We start from the raw sequence: 18,376 nt of genomic DNA, 5'->3' as shown, positions 1-18,376 counted from the left end.
GCTCTGTCCACAGGGATAATGGCTGGATCCAATCGCTCAGGGGACCTTCGTGATGCCCAGAAGTCCATCCCCACTGGCACCATCTTGGCTATTGCTACCACTTCTGCTGTCTGTATCCTTAGATTCATAAAACATCAGAGCTGAACGGGACTTAAGACAATAGAATGCTAGGTCAATATCTCAAGAGATTGTCTAGTCCAATCCTCATTTTACATAGGAAGAAAATGAGACCCACAAAGGAAAGTGGCTTGTTTAGCATCACACAAATTGGTGATAGTTCCAGGACTAAAATCTTTTTTCTAACTGCAAGCTCTGGCCTGATGAGGGGCAGCCCTGGTTTGCTGATTATGCCAAAGTCCCAACCTGAACTAAATGAGCTGATGGAATAGAGAATGGAGTGTGTGTGTGTGTGTGTGTGTGTGTGTGTGTGTGTGTGTGTGTGTGAGATCAGGGCCAGAAGCAGGGGTCCTACTTTTTATGGACAGAATGGTATCTTTTTGTCATCCTGGATTTATTGTCCTTCACTCTGAATTCCAAAGACATCAGCTCAGTTGTCCTGTTTGGGGCCTGCATTGAGGGAGTCGTCCTGAGGGACAAGTAAGCTGGGTGATGGGGATTGTAGGGAAGCCAAATACTCCGAAGAGGGCTGAAAGGATGGGGGAGGAAGGACTGAAGGGGGAGCAAAGGGGTTTCTATATGTGTACCTACCACCTGGTGTACCTGAAATACCACTTTCCTGATCAGGAATCTACAATGGCTATTATTGTCTTTAGGACAAAATCCAAACTCTTACCCTGGTATTCAAGGCCTTTTCACAATCTGCTCCAACTTTCTCTCTCATGCCTCTTTACCACGAATCTTCTGTTCCAACCAGGCTCACCTCCTCACAATTTCCTTCCTTAGACATTGCCGCCCATAACTTTGCATCTCTGCCATTACCTCCTCCTTAAAGAAGCCTCCCTTGACTGCTCATAGTGATAGTTTTTTTTAAATCTGAGTTCTTATAACACATATTCATTCTGTCACTTTATTTTTAACCATATACTGCTGTATGTGGTTGTCCAGCTGTTTATCAGGTGTATGTGCCTTTGCTCTACAAATAGACTCTGAACTCCCCAAGGACAGGGACCATGTGTCAGGATTCTCTGTGATTCCCCATGGCATTGAATCTAGGGCTGGGTACATAGTACATCCTCATAGGAGCATGAGACCATAAGACTTAGAGCTAGAAGGGACCATAAAGATCCTTGTGAGATACATATATGTTATCTTGGATTGTGGTGGGGTCAATTGGAGGGCCTGAGCAGGGTCAAGTGGGTGCCACTCTTATCAGTGGAGCCCCTTGCCCAGGAGATGCCTTCTTCCAGGTTTGGTGAAGCAGTGAACGGGAACCTGGTGGTGGGTACCCTGGCATGGCCCTCCCCATGGGTCATTGTCATCGGCTCCTTCTTCTCCACCTGTGGTGCTGGGCTGCAGAGTCTCACAGGAGCCCCTCGCCTCCTGCAGGCTATCTCCCGGGATGGCATTGTGCCCTTCTTGAGGGTCAGTGGCAAGTGATTTAGGAGGGAGGGAGGGGTGTGTGTATGTGGAGGAAGTAAAGGAGGGGAGTATCACATTTGGGTGCTCAGAACTCATGGGTGGTATCATCTTTTGGGGAGCAGGGCCATTTCTAGGGCAAATTAAGGTGACTCCATGCTTTGGAGGCTTATCTGCTCTGATGACTGCCTCCCTAACCCATTACCACCCCAGGCTCTACTTTCCCAGATCTTAGTGTTAAGGGAGAGGAAAGGGAATATCCTACTTTCTCTGTCCCAGTCTTAACATGATTGTTGTTCTGCCCTCAGGTCTTTGGCCATGGCAAAGCCAATGGGGAGCCAACATGGGCCCTGCTCCTGACTGCCTGCATCTGTGAGATTGGCATCCTCATTGCCTCCCTAGATGAAGTCGCACCCATTCTATCCATGTGGGTCTCCCTTTTTCTTCTCCCTCATTGTCGTAATTTGGGTGCCCTTCCCCCCTTCTAATTTCTCTCCATGTAATTTCTCTCCCTTTCCTCCATCCCTATCAAAGTGAATTTTTTTCTCTCTCTCTCCATTTTCTCCATACGAGGGTCCCTTTTCTCTCTCATCTCCCCACCAATTTTAAGTGGTTTTGATGCTATTTTTTGCATATTATTGTCACTTCCCAATTACTCCTCTCCTTAATAGAATCTTCCTTTGTAACAAGTAAATATAATCATGCAAAGGACATTATCCCCACCAGACTTTCCATGGAAGCTCTCCTCTCCCTAATATTTCCATGCTAATCTTTCTCCCTTCTGTTTTGTCAATGCAGAGTCTTTCCTTCATCTTCCTCTGTGAATCCTGATGCAACAATCGGCATGTCCTGATAGCCCTCTCAATGAATCTATAGGCCACTGTCCCTTACAATAATATACCTATAGGTCATTGCCCTTTACAACAAATTCTAGGAGGGCATCCATTTTATTCCATCCTATTGGAATTTTAGTGCACTGCTCAAAAGAAATTGGAACTTGAATCCATAATCCCCTGTTGGATCCCAAACCATGGTTGCCACCTGCCTAGCCACCCTTGACAACTCCTGTTTTCTGAGTTTGTTTCTCTAGCTTTCTCAGGTGTCTATATTGTTTTTGCATTTTTGTCCTTCCTATTCATTTCTCCACAGAATTATATAATGTTAGAGCTAGGAGGAATTTTAGAGCTCAGACAGTCCATTTCCCCCCCCCCCACACACACACCCCTTTTACCAGGTTGAGAGAAGAAAAATAACTTGTCCAAGGTTCCATAGATTGCTGGTGACATGTCTGGGGCTAAAATCCAGTTCTCCTGATTCTCAGGCTAGGACTCTCCCCTTTGCACCAAAATGCCTCACAATCACTGTCTGTATTTCTGTCCCTATCCCAGAAACTAAAGAGCCAAAAGGGACATCAGAGACCATATGGTCCAATCCATACCTGAACAAGAGTCCATTCCACAAATCCAGCCTTTTCTAGAATCCATCAATGAAGGGGAAACTACTACCTCCTAAGATGGCCCATCCCACTTTGGGGTGGTTCTAATTGTTAGGAGTTTTTTTCCTTAAATGAGCTAAAATCTACCTGGCCACAACTTTTCCCCTGCTCCTGGTTTGGCCTTCTGGGAACAAGCCTGTCACTGTCTCTGTGTCTTTCATGCCCTTTCTCTGCTCCAGGTTCTTTCTGATGTGCTACATGTTTGTGAACTTGGCCTGTGCGGTGCAGACACTACTGAGGACACCTAACTGGAGGCCCCGTTTCCGCTACTATCACTGGTGTGCACTCTGGGCGTGGACTCTCAAACTCCCATCCCTCATTCAGAGCTCTTCACATCCTGATCTGCTAGCTCTAGAACCCTCCAAGAAGGGAGGGAAAGATTCTGAAGAAGGACTCTATCTATCCCATAAGGAGGGAGTGTTTCCATTTGTTTTCACCCATTGACTCTTTCACAGCCTAATTTCTTATAAATATTTCTGGTCAGTTTTTAAGAAGCTGTCTCACTGCTTCCTCCCACTCAGGTTGTCTGGGAGGCCTCATCTCTTAATTATTCCCCAATTTCTCCTATCTTTTATGCATTTCCCCATCTTAGTAGCCTTCTTAATGTGCAGATCCAGAGGGCTGAATTTTTTATCTGGCCCCTGCCCCAATTCAAATCAACCTGCCATAGGTTGAGGGTGAGGCTGTTGTCTGAGCAAAACTGTTACAATATACAAGAGATCTTAGCACCAGCTCTCAAACCAATCACTAGGTCAGGAGGTGGGGAGAAGGAGAAGAAACTGTCTCTCTCCTTTCCCAGGGATGAAAATTCCAACATGAAACTAGTTCTTGAAGTGTTAAAGTAGGTAGACTTTACTCTCCCCATCCACACAATCCTTTAGGCTGACAAGAGTTGCTGCTATAACATTATCCCACCAAGGTACATGTGTTATGGAGGGGCATATAGATTTTTCCCTTGGAAAATGCCTTGAAGATCTTCCCTAGAGCCCCTCATCCACTAGAGGGGGTTCGAGATTCTTAATGACCTTTATGATGAGCCCAAGGCCCTTTATTTCCTCAGTGATATCCCTAAGCTTTCCTTATGCACCCTACAGCATCTAGGAATGGCCTTGGAACCTTGCATATCATACATACACTCTGGAAACATTCCATGCCCTTCACAGCCCTTAGGTATACCCCCCTGCCTAGGGAAGCAGTAGGTTAGAGAGGACAAAATTGATGCTTACTCCCTGGCCTTGCACTGCATTCTTTCAGGACACTCTCCTTCCTGGGTATGAGCCTCTGTTTGGCCCTGATGTTCATATGCTCCTGGTACTATGCCCTGGTTGCCATGCTCATTGCTGGTCTCATCTACAAATACATTGAATATAGAGGGTGAGTGACAGCTAGAGTTTGGGGTGAGGGAGGGGATAAGAAGAAGGAATTAGATATTGAGGGTGATGGAGAGAATTGGGATGGCATTGGAGCAAAGGAAGAAACTGGATAAAATTGGAGATATGGGAAATGAAAGTCTTGGGTGAGGGAAATGGTAGAGAGAATGCATAGGTTTGGGTTGGAAATGTAGAGGAATAAATTGATTCCTTCCTTCCCTTCTTTTTTGTCCTTCCTTCCTTCCTCCCTTCCTTCTTTACTTCCTTCCTTTCCTTCCTAAACAAAATTGTGAAGGTTTCAGATCCTATAATAGTGATGGTAAACCTTTTAGAGACCAAGTGCTGTGCCCTACCCCTAGAGACCACATGCCATGCCCCATCCCACCCTACCCCACACAGGGAAGGAAGGAAGCATTTCCACTGGGCTTCTGGGCTGGGGAGGGGAGGCAGGTGAAGTGAAAAAACATGCTCAGTGCAGGTGAAGAGGGAGAGGACTGAGTGCTCTACTCCCCCCACCTAGCTCTGCCACCTGTAAGCCACTCCCCTTAGAGGGCTGCTGGGCAGAGGGGTGAGTGGTGTGAAAAAAATGTGGCCAGGCACGGTAGAGAGGGGGAAGGAAGCAACTTCACCAGAGTTCCTCTGCCTTTCTAGTAACAAACTTGTGGGGGGGCTTCCATAGGTTTGCCATCACTACCCTATAACATCTACCCTCTGAATTAAAAGAACTATATGTCTGTTAGGTCCCCATGATTCCTGCTTTTCTGTACCTTCTTTGATATTAGGGCAGAGAAGGAGTGGGGAGATGGGATTAGAGGACTATCCCTCAGTGCTGCCCGATATGCCCTGTTGCGGCTAGAAGAAGGGCCTCCCCATACCAAAAACTGGAGGTGAGTAGCAGGGGTGTGGGGAGGAGAAAATTCTTGATCTGATCCTGTCATCCTGCTCTGCTTATTCTGACATCTATTCTACCCCATTCCTATTCAATAAGTCCTCTTCAAAGAATTTTCTCTGTTTGCAGATGTGACTTTGAACCCTAAAGTTGTATGGATTTCATATGTTCCCCCAATTTTTCTCTCCACTCCCCAAACCCTCAATAGATACCATGTAGTGGACTATCTTTGAATCATTGAATGTTAGAAATACAAGGGACCTTCAAACATAGAATGCCAGACTGGGGAGGGACCTTAGAAACCATCTCCTGTGCATCTCAGTGCTTACATACAAGAAAAATGAAGCTGAGATGAAAAGGCAGTCACTGTATTAACTAGCATTAATTAGGGGCCTACTATGTTCCAGGCACAGTATTAAGTGGTGAGGGTGCAAAGAAAGGCAAAAACAGTCTACTTCTTGTTTTTTAATTCTTACCTTCCATCTTAGAATCAATAGTGTATATTGGTTCTAAGGTAGAAGAGCAGTAAGGGCTAGCAATGGGGGTTAAGTGACTTGTATAGGGTCACACAGCTAGGAAGTGTCTGAGGCCAGATTTGAACCCAGGAGGTGTTGCCCCTAAAACTTTTGTGGAATTCAGAGTCTAATGAAGGAGACACTATGCAAACAACTATGAACAAACAAGTTATATATGTAGGATAGACTGGAGGATAGTCTCAGAGGGAAGGTACTAAAGTCAAGAAGGACTTGGGGGAGCAGCTTGGTGGTTTAGTGGATAAAGCTGTGGAGATAGGAGGGGTCCTAGCTGTGTGACCCTGGGCAAGAAACTTAACCCCCAATGACCAGCCTTTACTGCTCTTCTGCCTTGGAACTAGTAATATTGATTCTAAGAGAGAAGGCAATGGTTTTTAAAAATAAAAAATAAAAAAGGACTGGGAAAGACTTCTTGCAGAAGATGGGACTTTAGTTGAAACTTAAAGGAAGCCAAGGGAGCCAGGAGGTGGAGGGTAGCATTCTAGGCTTGGGAGACAACCAGAGAAAATGCTCTGAGTCAGGAATGTAGTGTGGAATGGAGTAAGAGGAAGATGGGAAATGACTTCTCCAAGGTCATACAGTAAGTTAGTAAGAGAATTGGGAGTAGAGCCTAGTTCTCATAACTCCCACCTAATCTATGCTTCTTTCTCCTGCATTCTACTTGATCACCCCCATCTTTTTAAGACACAGCTCCCCTTTGGCCAGGCCAGATTTATGCCTCATGCCTAAATACCCTCCAAGTTCTCTCTTGCTATTCCCTGATGGCCCTGAACCTGCATCTTATCATATCATTCTTCCTCCCATCCTCCCTCATCATCTCATTCTCTCCTCCTTTGGCTCTCAATCCAGACCCCAGCTGCTCGTGCTTGTTCGAGTGGACCAGGACCAGAATGTGGTGCATCCACAGCTACTCTCATTGACCTCACAACTCAAGGCTGGGAAGGGTCTGACCATTGTGGGCTCTGTGCTGGAGGGCACTTTCTTGGACAACCATCCCCAGGCCCAGCGGGCAGAAGAGGTATCAAAGTATCATAGGATTGGGAACTGGAAGGACTTTAAACATTAGCTTGGGGGACAGCTAGGTGGCTCAGTGGATTGAGAGCCAGGACTAGAGACAGGAAGTCCTGAGTTCAAGCCAGGGCCTCAGACACTTCCTAGCTGTGTGACCCAGGGTAAGTCACTTTACTATTGCCTAACTCTCACAGCTCTTCTGCATTGGAACCAATACTCAGTTCTGATTCCAAGACAGAAGATAAGGGTTTAAAAAAAGATGAGCTTGTCCTACTCCCACTTTCTGCAGGAAGAGAAACTGAGATCCAGAGATGAGTGCAATGTAAAAACTGGAAGGAATTTTAGAGATCATAGATGGTCCAATCCCCCTGATTCTCCCCAGGAGAAAACTGAAGCCTAGATTGACAGAAGAGACTTGCTGAAGATAGCAAATGAGTGACAAAGCCAGAAATTGAATCTATGTTCTCTGATTAAAAGTCAAGTCTTCTTTCTGTTTTCATATCTAACTTCCTCCAGAATAGCATTATAGGATGATAGAGTTGGAAGGGACCTTAGAGATAATCCAGTCCAATTTCTTCATTTCTGCAAAGCCTAGAGGGTCACATGATCTATTCAAAGTCACAGAGTTAGTGAAGAGATGGGACTCACATTTAGACTTCCTGACTGCCAGTTTGGGGCCTTTTCCATTGTATTAGGGTCTCTACAGGTTTAGAAGCCCCACTAGTGCTTGGGAGGTCCCACTATTCTCCGGAATGAGGCTAGGGATGATGAAAATAAAACATAGAGATAAGAATGGAGGCCTTGTGATATGGGGACCCTGATTCCTCATGTAGACTGAAAGCTTTAGGTATTGCTCCATTGGGCTGTTGGCACTGACCTATCAGAGGTTCTGAGGAAGTTAGAGGCTTCAGCAGCTCCTGATTCTAATTTTTGTCCATCGTGTCCCCTCTCATCCACCCAAGTCTATTCGACGACTGATGGAGGCTGAAAAGGTGAAGGGTTTCTGTCAGGTGGTGATCTCTTCTAACCTTCGGGATGGGGTGTCGCACCTTATCCAGTCAGGAGGGCTTGGGGGCCTGCAGCATAACACTGTGCTAGTTGGCTGGCCCCGGAACTGGCGTCAGAAGGAAGACCACCAGACCTGGAGGAACTTCATTGGTAAGGAGCCTGGCAGGGACACTATGAGTGGGCTATGTCAGGGAGGAGCACAAAGCCTGCTCTTTTTTGGGACTGGCCCATTTCTGTCTGTCATCATCTCTGTTTCTCCTTAAAACTGTCTTTTGGCCTCTTGCTCCTATCTCTGTCTTCTCTCTGTCCATTTCTGTCTGCCTCTGTCTTTCTCTGATTTCCTGGGACCCTGTCTCTGACTGCCTTTGCTGGTCCTCTGTCCCCATGGCTGCATCTGCTTCTGCTTTTCTTTCATTGCCTCTTCTCCTGCTGTGTCCGTTCGGGAAGTAGAAGATGAGGTGCTGGATTTGAGGGCTAGAAGACCCTAGTTCAGATCTTTGCTTTGACACTAGCTTTGTGATCATAGGCAAGCTTCAGCTTCTTTGTGTGTAAAATGAGAATAATGATGCCTATAGTACCCACCTCACAGGACGATTGTGAGGCACTAATGGAAAATATATGCTTTTCAAACCCTAAAGTGAAATAGAAATGGCAGTTATTATTCTTCCTCCTGCCTTTCTAACTTTGTCTCTGTGCCTCAGGGGATGGTTTACAAGGCATCATGGACATGGACTACACTAGGCTGAAGGCAAATTTAGTTCAGATGTTGAATAATCCTGTTTATCATACTTGGCAAAAGGCTTTCATATGTCTCTTATTTTAGCCCCATGAGCCTTTAGAGCAGTGATTGTTATCTCCATTTTGCATTAGGAGAAACTGAGGTATGGAGCATTTAAATATTCTGCCCAAGGCCACAGAGTAAATAAATAATGGACTTGGAACTGGAACTCTGGGCTTCTGACCCCTGGTTTATTACTCAGGTTGAGCAGGCTGGAAGCAGGCTCCAAGTGAACAATACTCAATATTGTCATATTTGGAGGAGAAGCTAGTCATTCATGGGATTCAGATGGAGGAGAGGTGCTCAGCCTCAGAGCTCTAGGCCTGAGTCTTATGTTGCCATTGTCTTTTCAGAGTTGGTTCGGGAGACTACAGCTGGACACTTGGCCTTGCTTGTTACCAAGAATGTATCCATGTTCCCTGGGAATCCTGAGCGATTCTCTGAGGGCAGCATTGATGTCTGGTGGATTGTGCATGATGGTGGCATGCTCATGCTACTTCCTTTCCTGTTGAAGCACCACAAGGTGTGTGTTTTGCGGGGCATAGGAGTGGTATGTGGGGTTTAGCGATTGGGAAACAAGGCAGGAATTTGGAAACTGGAAAAAAAAAACATTTCAAAGGAGGGGAAGTTGAGAAGTACTGTATCTCCTTCCTTCAGGTACATTTCCATGCCTCCTTTCTGCCCTTTCAGTATTGCCTTATTCCTCCACGGGTCCAGAGATCTCCTGAAGATGCCTTCTAGGAAGGTAGCCAGCAAGCATATAGATAGTTATTGAAATTTGGAGCTGGAAGGGTTCTTAGATTATAAAATGTAGAAAAAAGAAGAAAGCATTGAATAGAATGTCAGTGCTGGAAGGAACTCTTAAAGAACTTGTAGCCTAGACCAAATACCTCTTTTCACAGAAAGGGAACCTAGGGGTCCAGTAATGGCCATTTAACTTGCTCAAATTAAAGCGATTATCAAGATGTAGCATTCATATCAAGATTACAATCTGATAACAGGATGTATCTGATTAAAGTGTGCAGCAGAGCCAAGACCAGAAGTCTTTTAACCCCTAGTCCTTTGTTCTTTATACTAATCCAAATTGCCTCTCCAAAGGATCCTAGAGAGAATGTTTAATCTAAAGTAATTTTGGTTAAAATGGGGGAACCTTGGGCATAGATCAGAGGGATCTTCTTGGTTAGGTAGAATAAAGACAGGGATTCCTTTTCCCACTGAATTTTCCCCTTGGTTCCTTCTTCTGTCCGGGGATGTGGGGGCCTGGGCACCTCTTCCAATGTTTCCATCCTCCCATTCCCCACCTTCCCATGCCCCACCCTCAGGTCTGGCGTAAGTGCAAGATGCGCATCTTCACTGTGGCACAGATGGATGACAACAGCATCCAGATGAAGAAGGACCTGACAACATTCCTGTACCACCTTCGAATTACAGCAGAAGTGGAGGTGGTGGAGATGGTGAGGGAGAGTCCTTCTTATCTGACTTCCTAAACCAGTGATGGTAAACCCGTGGCATGGGTGCCAAAGATGGCACCATTCTCTGTGGTCACGAGCCCCCCTCCCCCCCAAATCAGAGTTCATTACTAGAAAGGCAGAGGGACTCAGCGGAGCTGCTTTGTTGCCCCTCTCCACCGTGCCTGATGAAATTTTTTCATATTACCCGCCCCTCTGCCCAGTAGCCCAATGGGAGCTCACAGTGGGTAAGGTGATGGCTCACAGGTAGCAGAGCTGGAGGGGAGGGGAATGGAGCACTCAGACCATTTCCCTCCCCCTCTCTACACTCACTGAAGACATTCCTCACTTCTACCCCTCTGCCCAGAAGCCAAATGGTAGCACTTCCTCCCTCCCCTGTGTGGGGTAAGGGAGGTGGCAGGGCAAGCCCAGCACATGGTGGGGAGGAGGGAACAGCACAAAGTCTGGGGGGGGGGCAGGGCCTGGCACTCCATCTCTAAAATGCTCGCCATCACTGCACTAAACCCAGATGGATGGTTTCTTCTTCCATTAGCCTGTGGTTCTCTAGTCTTTCTCCTATATATAATCCAACCCATGTCCATACACATTTATTCCTTCCTACTTCATTCATTCATTCATTCATTGATTTGTTCATTCATCCATCTATTCAATTAGGTTCATTCATTCATTTACTCATTCATTATTCATTCATTCACACATTCATTCATTCACCCATCCATCCACCTACTCATTCAATTGTTTATTTCATTCATTTTTTTGTTCATAGTCATTTCTTCATTCACACATTTGTTTACTTACATTCATTCAAGAAGTGCCTGCATTGTGCCCAACTTTGTTTTAGGTTCTGGGAGTGGTGGGAATTTGCATTTGGTCAAGAGCAGGAGTCAGCAACCTTTTAAGGGAGTGGAGAAATCTTTGTGATATTCTTAGACTATAACTTTTGTAAATATTTTAGGCATAATGTGTTTTCTATGTAGTTAACCAACAAGCATTGTCCAAGTGTTTACTATGTGTTAGGCATTGTGCTGAGTCCTGGGGATTATAAATAAGGAGTAAAAACAATCTTTATTCTCAATGAATTTCTATTTGATTGGGGTGGGGGGGACACAAGTTAATGCATATAAAGACTAGCTGGAAAGTAACCTTAGAAAGAGAGGCATTAGCAATTGCAGGGACCAGAAAAGGCCTCTGGGAAGAGGTGGTTCTTGAGCTGAGTTCTAAGAAAAATTAGATATTATAAAAGTCTGAGGTGAGGAGGAAGAGCATTCCAGGCACTGAAGAGAGTGAGGACAAAAGCTTAGTGTCAGGAGATGGAGAGTTGAGTGTGAAGAACAAGTAGGTAAGTATGGCTGATCTATAGAGTGCATGGAGGGAATTAGTACTTTAAAATATTAGAAAGATAGGAAAGGAATAGGTTGTGAAGAGCCTAAATGTCAAACAGAGGAGTTTCTATTTGATCATAGGCAACTGAATCTTTGGAGTTTGTTGATGCAGTGTGTGTGACAGAGTTAGATCTATGTTTTAGTGAAAATCACTTTGGCAGCTGTGTGGAGAACTGTAAGGTCCAGTTAGAGGCTGGGAGATCAATTAGGAGATGATTGCAATATTCCAGGTGAAAAGTGATAAGAGCTATAAAGTTATATTATATAAATACTTAATATATAATATTATAATACAGATTACATTTTTTCAATTGATGTCAGAGATATTTTACAACAATCCCATCTATATTTTGTTCATCCATTTTCTCTCATTTTAATTTCATTTATACAGGTTAATATAGCATGATAGAAAGACTAAGCAATCATTTATTGTCTCCAGAAGGTAACTCATTAAAATGACTTTGTGTATGGCTTAGGAACTGGGGAGAAAACCCTGGAGAGCTCCTATAGCCCTCTCTACTAGCATATTTGTATCATAAGTTTATTATATTAGCTAATTTTAACCTTGGAAGGCTAGAAAAGCTTGGCTGCATAAAGTTTAGGGCAAGAGAAAATGGATCATGCATGATGGTGGTATAGAGGAAGGGAAATGGAGGGAAGTTGGGTAGCAGCAAGCCTTACAGAGGGAGGGAGGGAAGGATTAATTCAGTCAAATACTGGAGAGGAGTTCCCTGTGGGTTGTTGTCTTTGTGTTTTGGGAAGCAAGTATTCTTGTGTGTGGGGGTAGGGGAAGAGGGAGGAGTGGGGTGGGTAGAGAGGTAGAGTGAATCATGAGAGCTTTAGGGCTTTTCTCCTCTTCTCAAAAGCTAGTGAACCATTGTTCCTGGTGCAAAGGTTCATGAATGAAATCAGTCAAGAGTACAGGTACAGATAGACTTATTCCTTATCTGGCTGAAAGAGCTTGTTATGGGACTAACAGGGCTTCTTGTTGCTCAGGATTCTCCACTATGGATACTTATAATTGAGGATTCAGGAGAGGGTAATTCTTAATCTAGGCAAGAGGACAACTCAGAAGGGACCAGCAATGTTGAATTCAAAGGAATGAGATTCTAATGGGACAACTTTAGTTATATGTTGCAGACATAGTTCAGGGGGAAGTAGGAGCAGAGCTTCCTTTGTCCTGAAATCATGCCCTAAAGGTGTTTCTTTTGCCCAGGGATAAGTGTTCTACTAAAAGCAAGGACAAGATCTTTCTACCAAGGACTCTTCTATCCTCACCCAAACAAATTAAAAATTCTTCTAGTACATTTTAAGTGTGTGTATGTTGTGGGCACCTTGATTTGTTAATTTTTTATGAGCAGAGAAGCAGCAAGGACCTAATTCCCCCATACCCTTTGCCCAAGAATCTAGTTCTCATCTCCATCTCCATTTTTTCCTTCCTTTTATCTTGCCTGGCAGCATGAGAGTGACATTTCTGCCTACACCTATGAGAAGACACTGGTGATGGAACAACGCTCACAGATACTCAAACAAATGCATCTGACCAAGAATGAGAGAGAGCGAGAGGTAAGGAGATGGTTCATGGCCCAGAAGTATGGCCAGGCCCTCTCTCAGTGAGGCATTAGGGACCTCCAATGTTCCTTTTCCTCACTGCTGTCCATTGGGTGTCATCTGACTTTTGCATGGGTCCTCTAAATCTCTAGACTCTAAGTTTCTCGTTTACTACCCACATTTAAATACTCTCAACCATTCAGATGCTGCTTTCAGCACTGGGAATGCACCAATAGCAAACAAAGTTGATCTAGATAACTGAAAGGGAACAGAAAGGGTCAAGGTTGGTGTGGATTCTAGGTAGTCTTGACATATGGGTTGGGATATTGGATAGCAGATTCTCCCAAGGTGTTTGTTATGAGGTATTCATGTTTAGTTCTCTTCTAATATAAGAACTGGGTCCTTTTGGAGTATGAGCATGGATTTCTAGTGGAGTGACTGATGTATGGGTGTTGGGTCCTGTGGTCTGCTGGTGATGAGTTTTGTATAATCAATCTCCTAAGTTATCAATTTGGAGTGATTCTTGAATTCAAGTAATTGGTCGAATGTGGAATGTTAAGGGTATTGGTGCTGTGTGTGTGTGATAGGCTATTGGTGCTAGAAGTCCGTGGAGCTTGAGGCCTTGGCCCTTAGTCCACAAGCATACCTCTGGTTCATCACCAGATCCAAAGTATCACAGATGAGTCCCGTGGGTCAATTCGGAGGAAGAACCCTGCTAACACTCGACTTCGGCTCAATGTCCCTGAAGAATCTGCAGGGGACAGTGAAGAGAAGCCAGAAGAGGAGGTAAGTAAGGGGGAGGTGTCAGAAAGCAGGCCTTATGAAGTGTGGTAGAAAGAACCTGGGGGTTACTTATCTTTCCACCCCACCCCCCCACCAAATAGGTGCAGCTGATTCATGACCAAAGTGCACCTAGCTTCCCCAGCAGCTCTCCATCCCCTGGGGAGGAGCCTGAAGGAGGAGAGGCTGCTCCTGAGAAGGTGCATCTCACTTGGACTAAAGATAAGGTGGTGGCTGAGAAGAATAAAGGACCCAGCCCAGTCTCCTCAGAAGGAATCAAGGATTTCTTCAGCATGAAGCCGTATGGATAAGCATGGGGAAGGGGGATGGTTAGAGACTAAGGTTCAGGTACTGGGGGGAGGGTGGCCTAACCCTTCTCAGGGTTCAAGCTATGGGTACTTAAGAAAGGTGGCTGCATTTGGAATCAGGAGACTTGGGTTCAAAGCCTGGCTTATTAGCTGTGCAACCATTGGAAAGTCACAACTTTTCTGAGATTCAGTTTCTTCACTTTAAAAAGTTGGTTGTTGTGAGAAAAGCATTTTGTATAATTTGAATTGCAGTAGAGATGTGAGTTATCAAGTCAAGCCAATGAGTTGTTGAAGTCCGAAGATCTGGTGTTAGAGGGTGCACTTTTTTGGCCCAGAAAGCTTAAACCTACATTCTTCTCAAGGCTGGGGCTGGTGGTTTCATTAACATCTTGTCTTCTCTCTAGCCCTGCTTTGACAACTTCTCCTTTCCTTCTTTCCTTCCTCTTTTTCCTACTTCTTTTTTGTTTCTTTTGTGCTGCCTGAAGTGAGTGGGAAAATTTGTAAGTTCTGAGAGCCCTTTCCTCTTTCTCTTTTGGGTTGGTCAGGATCCTTGCTCCCCTCACTATTCTAATATCCCAAATGTCCAATTCTGTCCCCTTTCCTGGGGGCTTCCTCTCCCGAGGGAACTCAAGTGTTACTGGGCCCTGGAATCTCTTATCCTAACTGGAAAAATCCCAACAGGGTATTGAGTGGGGAGATCCCCTCCTGTTTCCTCTTGTGCTCACATACCGATGCCTGGGTACTTTCAGGAACCAGTCCAACGTGAGACGCATGCACACAGCTGTGAGGCTGAATGAGGCCATCGTTAAGAAGTCGCAGGATGCGAAGCTGGTGCTTCTCAATATGCCCGGACCACCACGCAACCGCAAGGGCGACGAGAACTGTATCCTGGTGGACAAATGGGGCTGGGGGGCTAGGTTAGGGACTCGGGAATAGATGAGGGATTGGATTTGGGTGTTGGGGCCTGTCTTCAGGGCTGCTCATCATAGTTCTGGTCCGTCCGCAGCGAGGCATTGGGGTTCAGGACCAAGGACAGAGACATGAGTGCTCTGGAGCAGTCCTGGCGACCCCTGGTGGGCAGTAGCGATCCCTTTTCGCTCCCACGGTTATGAGAAAGCCGGTCGAGAACCAAGGGATTGTGGAAGGGGAAACCTGGCTCTCTGAATGATTCTCGTGGGTCCTTCTCCTTGACAAACCTGCCTACAGACATGGAGTTCCTGGAGGTTCTCACAGAGCACCTGGACCGGGTGATGTTAGTGCGCGGTGGTGGCCGTGAGGTCATCACCATCTACTCCTGAGAACGGGAACGCCCTCCCGGGGCTCTTGGGCCCAGCTGCCCTGGACCATTGGATCTCCGTCTGCGCCGTCCCTGCCGCCACCGCCGTTTACATAGACTCCCTTTCCCTGCCCGCGTCCCCAGTTCCCTCTCTCCTCCCAGCCCCAAAACGCAGGACTCTGGACCTAGGAGCCTCGGCTCTCCCTGAGAGAAGGACTCGACTTGCTTCCAGCTTCCCCTTATCTGGGGCTGGGCCCCGAGAGACAGATTGAGCCGGCCACTCTTCCCATTTTTATATATCTGCCCCCGCCCAGACGAAGGAGACGCTGAAATTCCGGAGACTGTGCTGCTTGGCCTGGGTAGAGGCTACTACTTCCCTTGCGTGCTCGCACTGGAAGCTGGGAGCCACAGGGCAGATCTCAGCACATCCTCGACTGCTAGTCCCTGGGCCACAAGTCACCCTCCCTGAAGTCTCAGCTTTCCCCCTCCTCCTTCACCCGGAGAAATCTTTGGAGCGAACCAACGGCCAGTCAGAGCTGCGGCCTCTCCGAGCCCCTCACGGCCTTCTTAAGGATCTCCGGAACCGATAGGACAGTGCCGGGGATCTGGAGCGAGGCTGGGGCCAAGACGGGCCCCTGTACATAGTGTACAGGAGACAGTCCGTGTATTTTTAACGTGACCATATTTATGTGACTAGAAGCGCAATGAACTTAACTCCTCCACGCCAGCACTGAGCTTGCCTACAGGAGAGGCTGCGCTCCAGCTCTGGGGCAAGGTCGGGGGAGACCGAGGATGAGAAGTCACCTGGGACTAGGAGGTTGGGTTTACCTAGATATCCAAATGCTTAAGCCCAAATGGTGGAAGTAGCTCCGGCTTCTTAGTTATTAGGTATCAGTGGATCTCCCAGGCGACTCCATCCCTTCTCCATCTTCCTTCCCCTTTCGATCCTCCCTCTCCCCTTTTATGCGCCACTCAGCTTTTAAAATGTAATCAGGGAAGAGAAGTCTCTAACTTTTTGGGATTCGAGCTTCCACTACGGCTGCAGTTGCTGAGATGAGCGCTTATGGTCATGCTCTTCTTTCCCGCCTTCCCGCACCCTAGGGCCGGGGACTCTTAAGGGTTAGAGCGCTTCCCTCCTAGTGGAGGCCCTGTGTATTTGGGCAAGCGCTGTAGTTCCCTCTCTCCCGGCCCCGGTGCCTTCACCTGGGGAGCAGTAGCCCGGGCAGTCCCGCTGGTTCCTTGCTTGTCCCCTGCCTCAACTCCCGCCTCCAATCCTGGCTCATCGCCAAAGACTTGCCCGCGCCCAGCCAGCACCGCCTCCTACGTGTCTCTCCTCCGCGCTTCTTTCCTAACCCTACTCCCATCCTCAGAAACAGCAATTCCTTCCCGCATCCTCCAATATCTCTCTGGCCAGGTTATCAGAGTAAATGCAGGCAGACCCATCCCAAGCTGATTCAGGGATGTGGGATTACTTCCCTCATGGGAAGTTGAGGGGACAGGGGCGTCAGGCTCCTGCCAGGAAGAGAAACCCTGCATCCAGCTTCCTCTAGCTTCTTTCCTTGCACCCGCCTCCATCAGGTTCTGGGCTGTTCGATCACTCATTATAGGTAGTCTGGGCAGCAGACCTCGGAGCCAAGTGCTTTCTTCTCCTGCATGACTTCCACTTTCAGAGGGAGGAATAAGGTAGGAGGGCTGAACGTGCACTTGGCTCTGGAAATTTCACTTGTTTCTTGCTCAGACACCCAAGACTCTTCTGTCTCTTGTGCCTCATCCACATCCCGAACCACTCTTCCACCCTATCTGTCCTCACCTGTTACCAGAGATGGAACTGTGGTTCTTCTGACCCTGCTGGCCACCCCCAGAAAGGGCCCATTTGAACAGAAGGCACTGTATGTTTGTCTGGTTCTGCTCCTGCACGTTGACTTTCATGACTGTGCAGTGCCTCCCCATCCCAGGAGCACTCAACCTAAACCCGACCCTTTGTGAGAATACTTTCCTTTGTGTGGGAGCCAGCAAGGGTCTTGGAACCTATTAAGACCATCTGAACACTACCTTTGTCTTGTTTGCACCCCCTTCTCTCCTCGATTCTGCCCCTTACCAGCCTGAGGCAGAGTTTTAGAGGGACACCAAGAGAAATGTATGGGGGGGGGGAGATGGTTTGATCAGGAATGGGCAAATAATTGGGGCTCGCAGGTAAGATTCCACAAAGTGACCAGGAAGTAGGAGCCCTGTACAGCTTAAAAAGTAGGAAGTCCTGGTCACCCTGGCCAAAGGCAGCCCTAGAACAGACCAATCCTAGAAATTGCTTGGGATGGTTGGAGGAAAAGGCATCAACATCATCAATCAGGACACTAAGCTACATATTGTCTAGGCCAAGACTTCCCAGCTGGCAAGACCCAAGATCCCAGCAGTAAAGCAGCAGCCCCATGGGCTGAGTTTCTGTGGATGACAAAAAACTCAGACCCCTGAAAACCCCCCTCCCTTTTCTGTGCTACATGTGCAATATATTTGTTATGAATGTTCCCACAAGTCATTCATTAAATTACCTTTATAATCACTGTAGCTTGATGTTTTATGTCCATCCAAGTGACTTTTATTCTGAGTGCAATATTTCAATAGCCTTGTAGTGACTAGTATGCTTTTGTGTTTAGAGATCTCTGTGCAGGGCAATGCAAAGAAGTTTAAAGACCTTGTAAATAGGACAGGTTGCAAACCAAAACCAGAGTATTTATTATTCTTATTCTTGGGCTTGCCTTTAATTTTCTGTGCAAGTGTTTGGGTATTCAGCATTCCTTCTCAGTATTTATCTTTGTGTTTTTTGTGCCAATATTAAAAGGGAGGGATTGGTTCTCTCTTCAATTGTTGAATGCTCCTGTTTAATGCTTTATAGCTTTTACTGTATTAATTTTTTAGACTCTTGTCTGCACAAAATGCAATAAAAGAATTTTATTACACCCTTCATGGCCTTCAGTGACTCAAGTTGATATTGG

The 18,376-nt window shown here is 46.4% G+C and overlaps 1 protein-coding gene across 2 annotated transcripts in view; it reads left to right on the top strand.

The window, feature by feature from the left end:
* Positions 1–15,408, top strand: part of SLC12A5 (solute carrier family 12 member 5) — a 41,797-nt gene extending 26,389 nt beyond the window's left edge. For both annotated transcript variants that reach the window (XM_044661385.1, XM_044661386.1), the window contains exons 10-26: positions 14–112; positions 540–597; positions 1,368–1,542; positions 1,845–1,963; positions 3,211–3,309; positions 4,286–4,405; positions 5,184–5,288; positions 6,673–6,841; positions 7,797–7,992; positions 8,974–9,143; positions 9,943–10,074; positions 12,930–13,037; positions 13,686–13,808; positions 13,907–14,103; positions 14,596–14,610; positions 14,860–14,993; positions 15,317–15,408. In XM_044661385.1, coding sequence (XP_044517320.1) covers positions 14–112; positions 540–597; positions 1,368–1,542; positions 1,845–1,963; positions 3,211–3,309; positions 4,286–4,405; positions 5,184–5,288; positions 6,673–6,841; positions 7,797–7,992; positions 8,974–9,143; positions 9,943–10,074; positions 12,930–13,037; positions 13,686–13,808; positions 13,907–14,103; positions 14,596–14,610; positions 14,860–14,993; positions 15,317–15,408 — 2,111 coding nt within the window. The remainder of the gene's footprint in view (positions 1–13; positions 113–539; positions 598–1,367; positions 1,543–1,844; positions 1,964–3,210; positions 3,310–4,285; positions 4,406–5,183; positions 5,289–6,672; positions 6,842–7,796; positions 7,993–8,973; positions 9,144–9,942; positions 10,075–12,929; positions 13,038–13,685; positions 13,809–13,906; positions 14,104–14,595; positions 14,611–14,859; positions 14,994–15,316) is intronic.
* Positions 15,409–18,376: the final 2,968 nt, after the last annotated feature.

Source organism: Gracilinanus agilis, chromosome 2, assembly GCF_016433145.1.
Source record: "Gracilinanus agilis isolate LMUSP501 chromosome 2, AgileGrace, whole genome shotgun sequence".
Taxonomy (NCBI): Eukaryota; Metazoa; Chordata; class Mammalia; order Didelphimorphia; family Didelphidae; genus Gracilinanus; species Gracilinanus agilis.
This window is presented reverse-complemented; position numbering and strand designations above follow the sequence as displayed.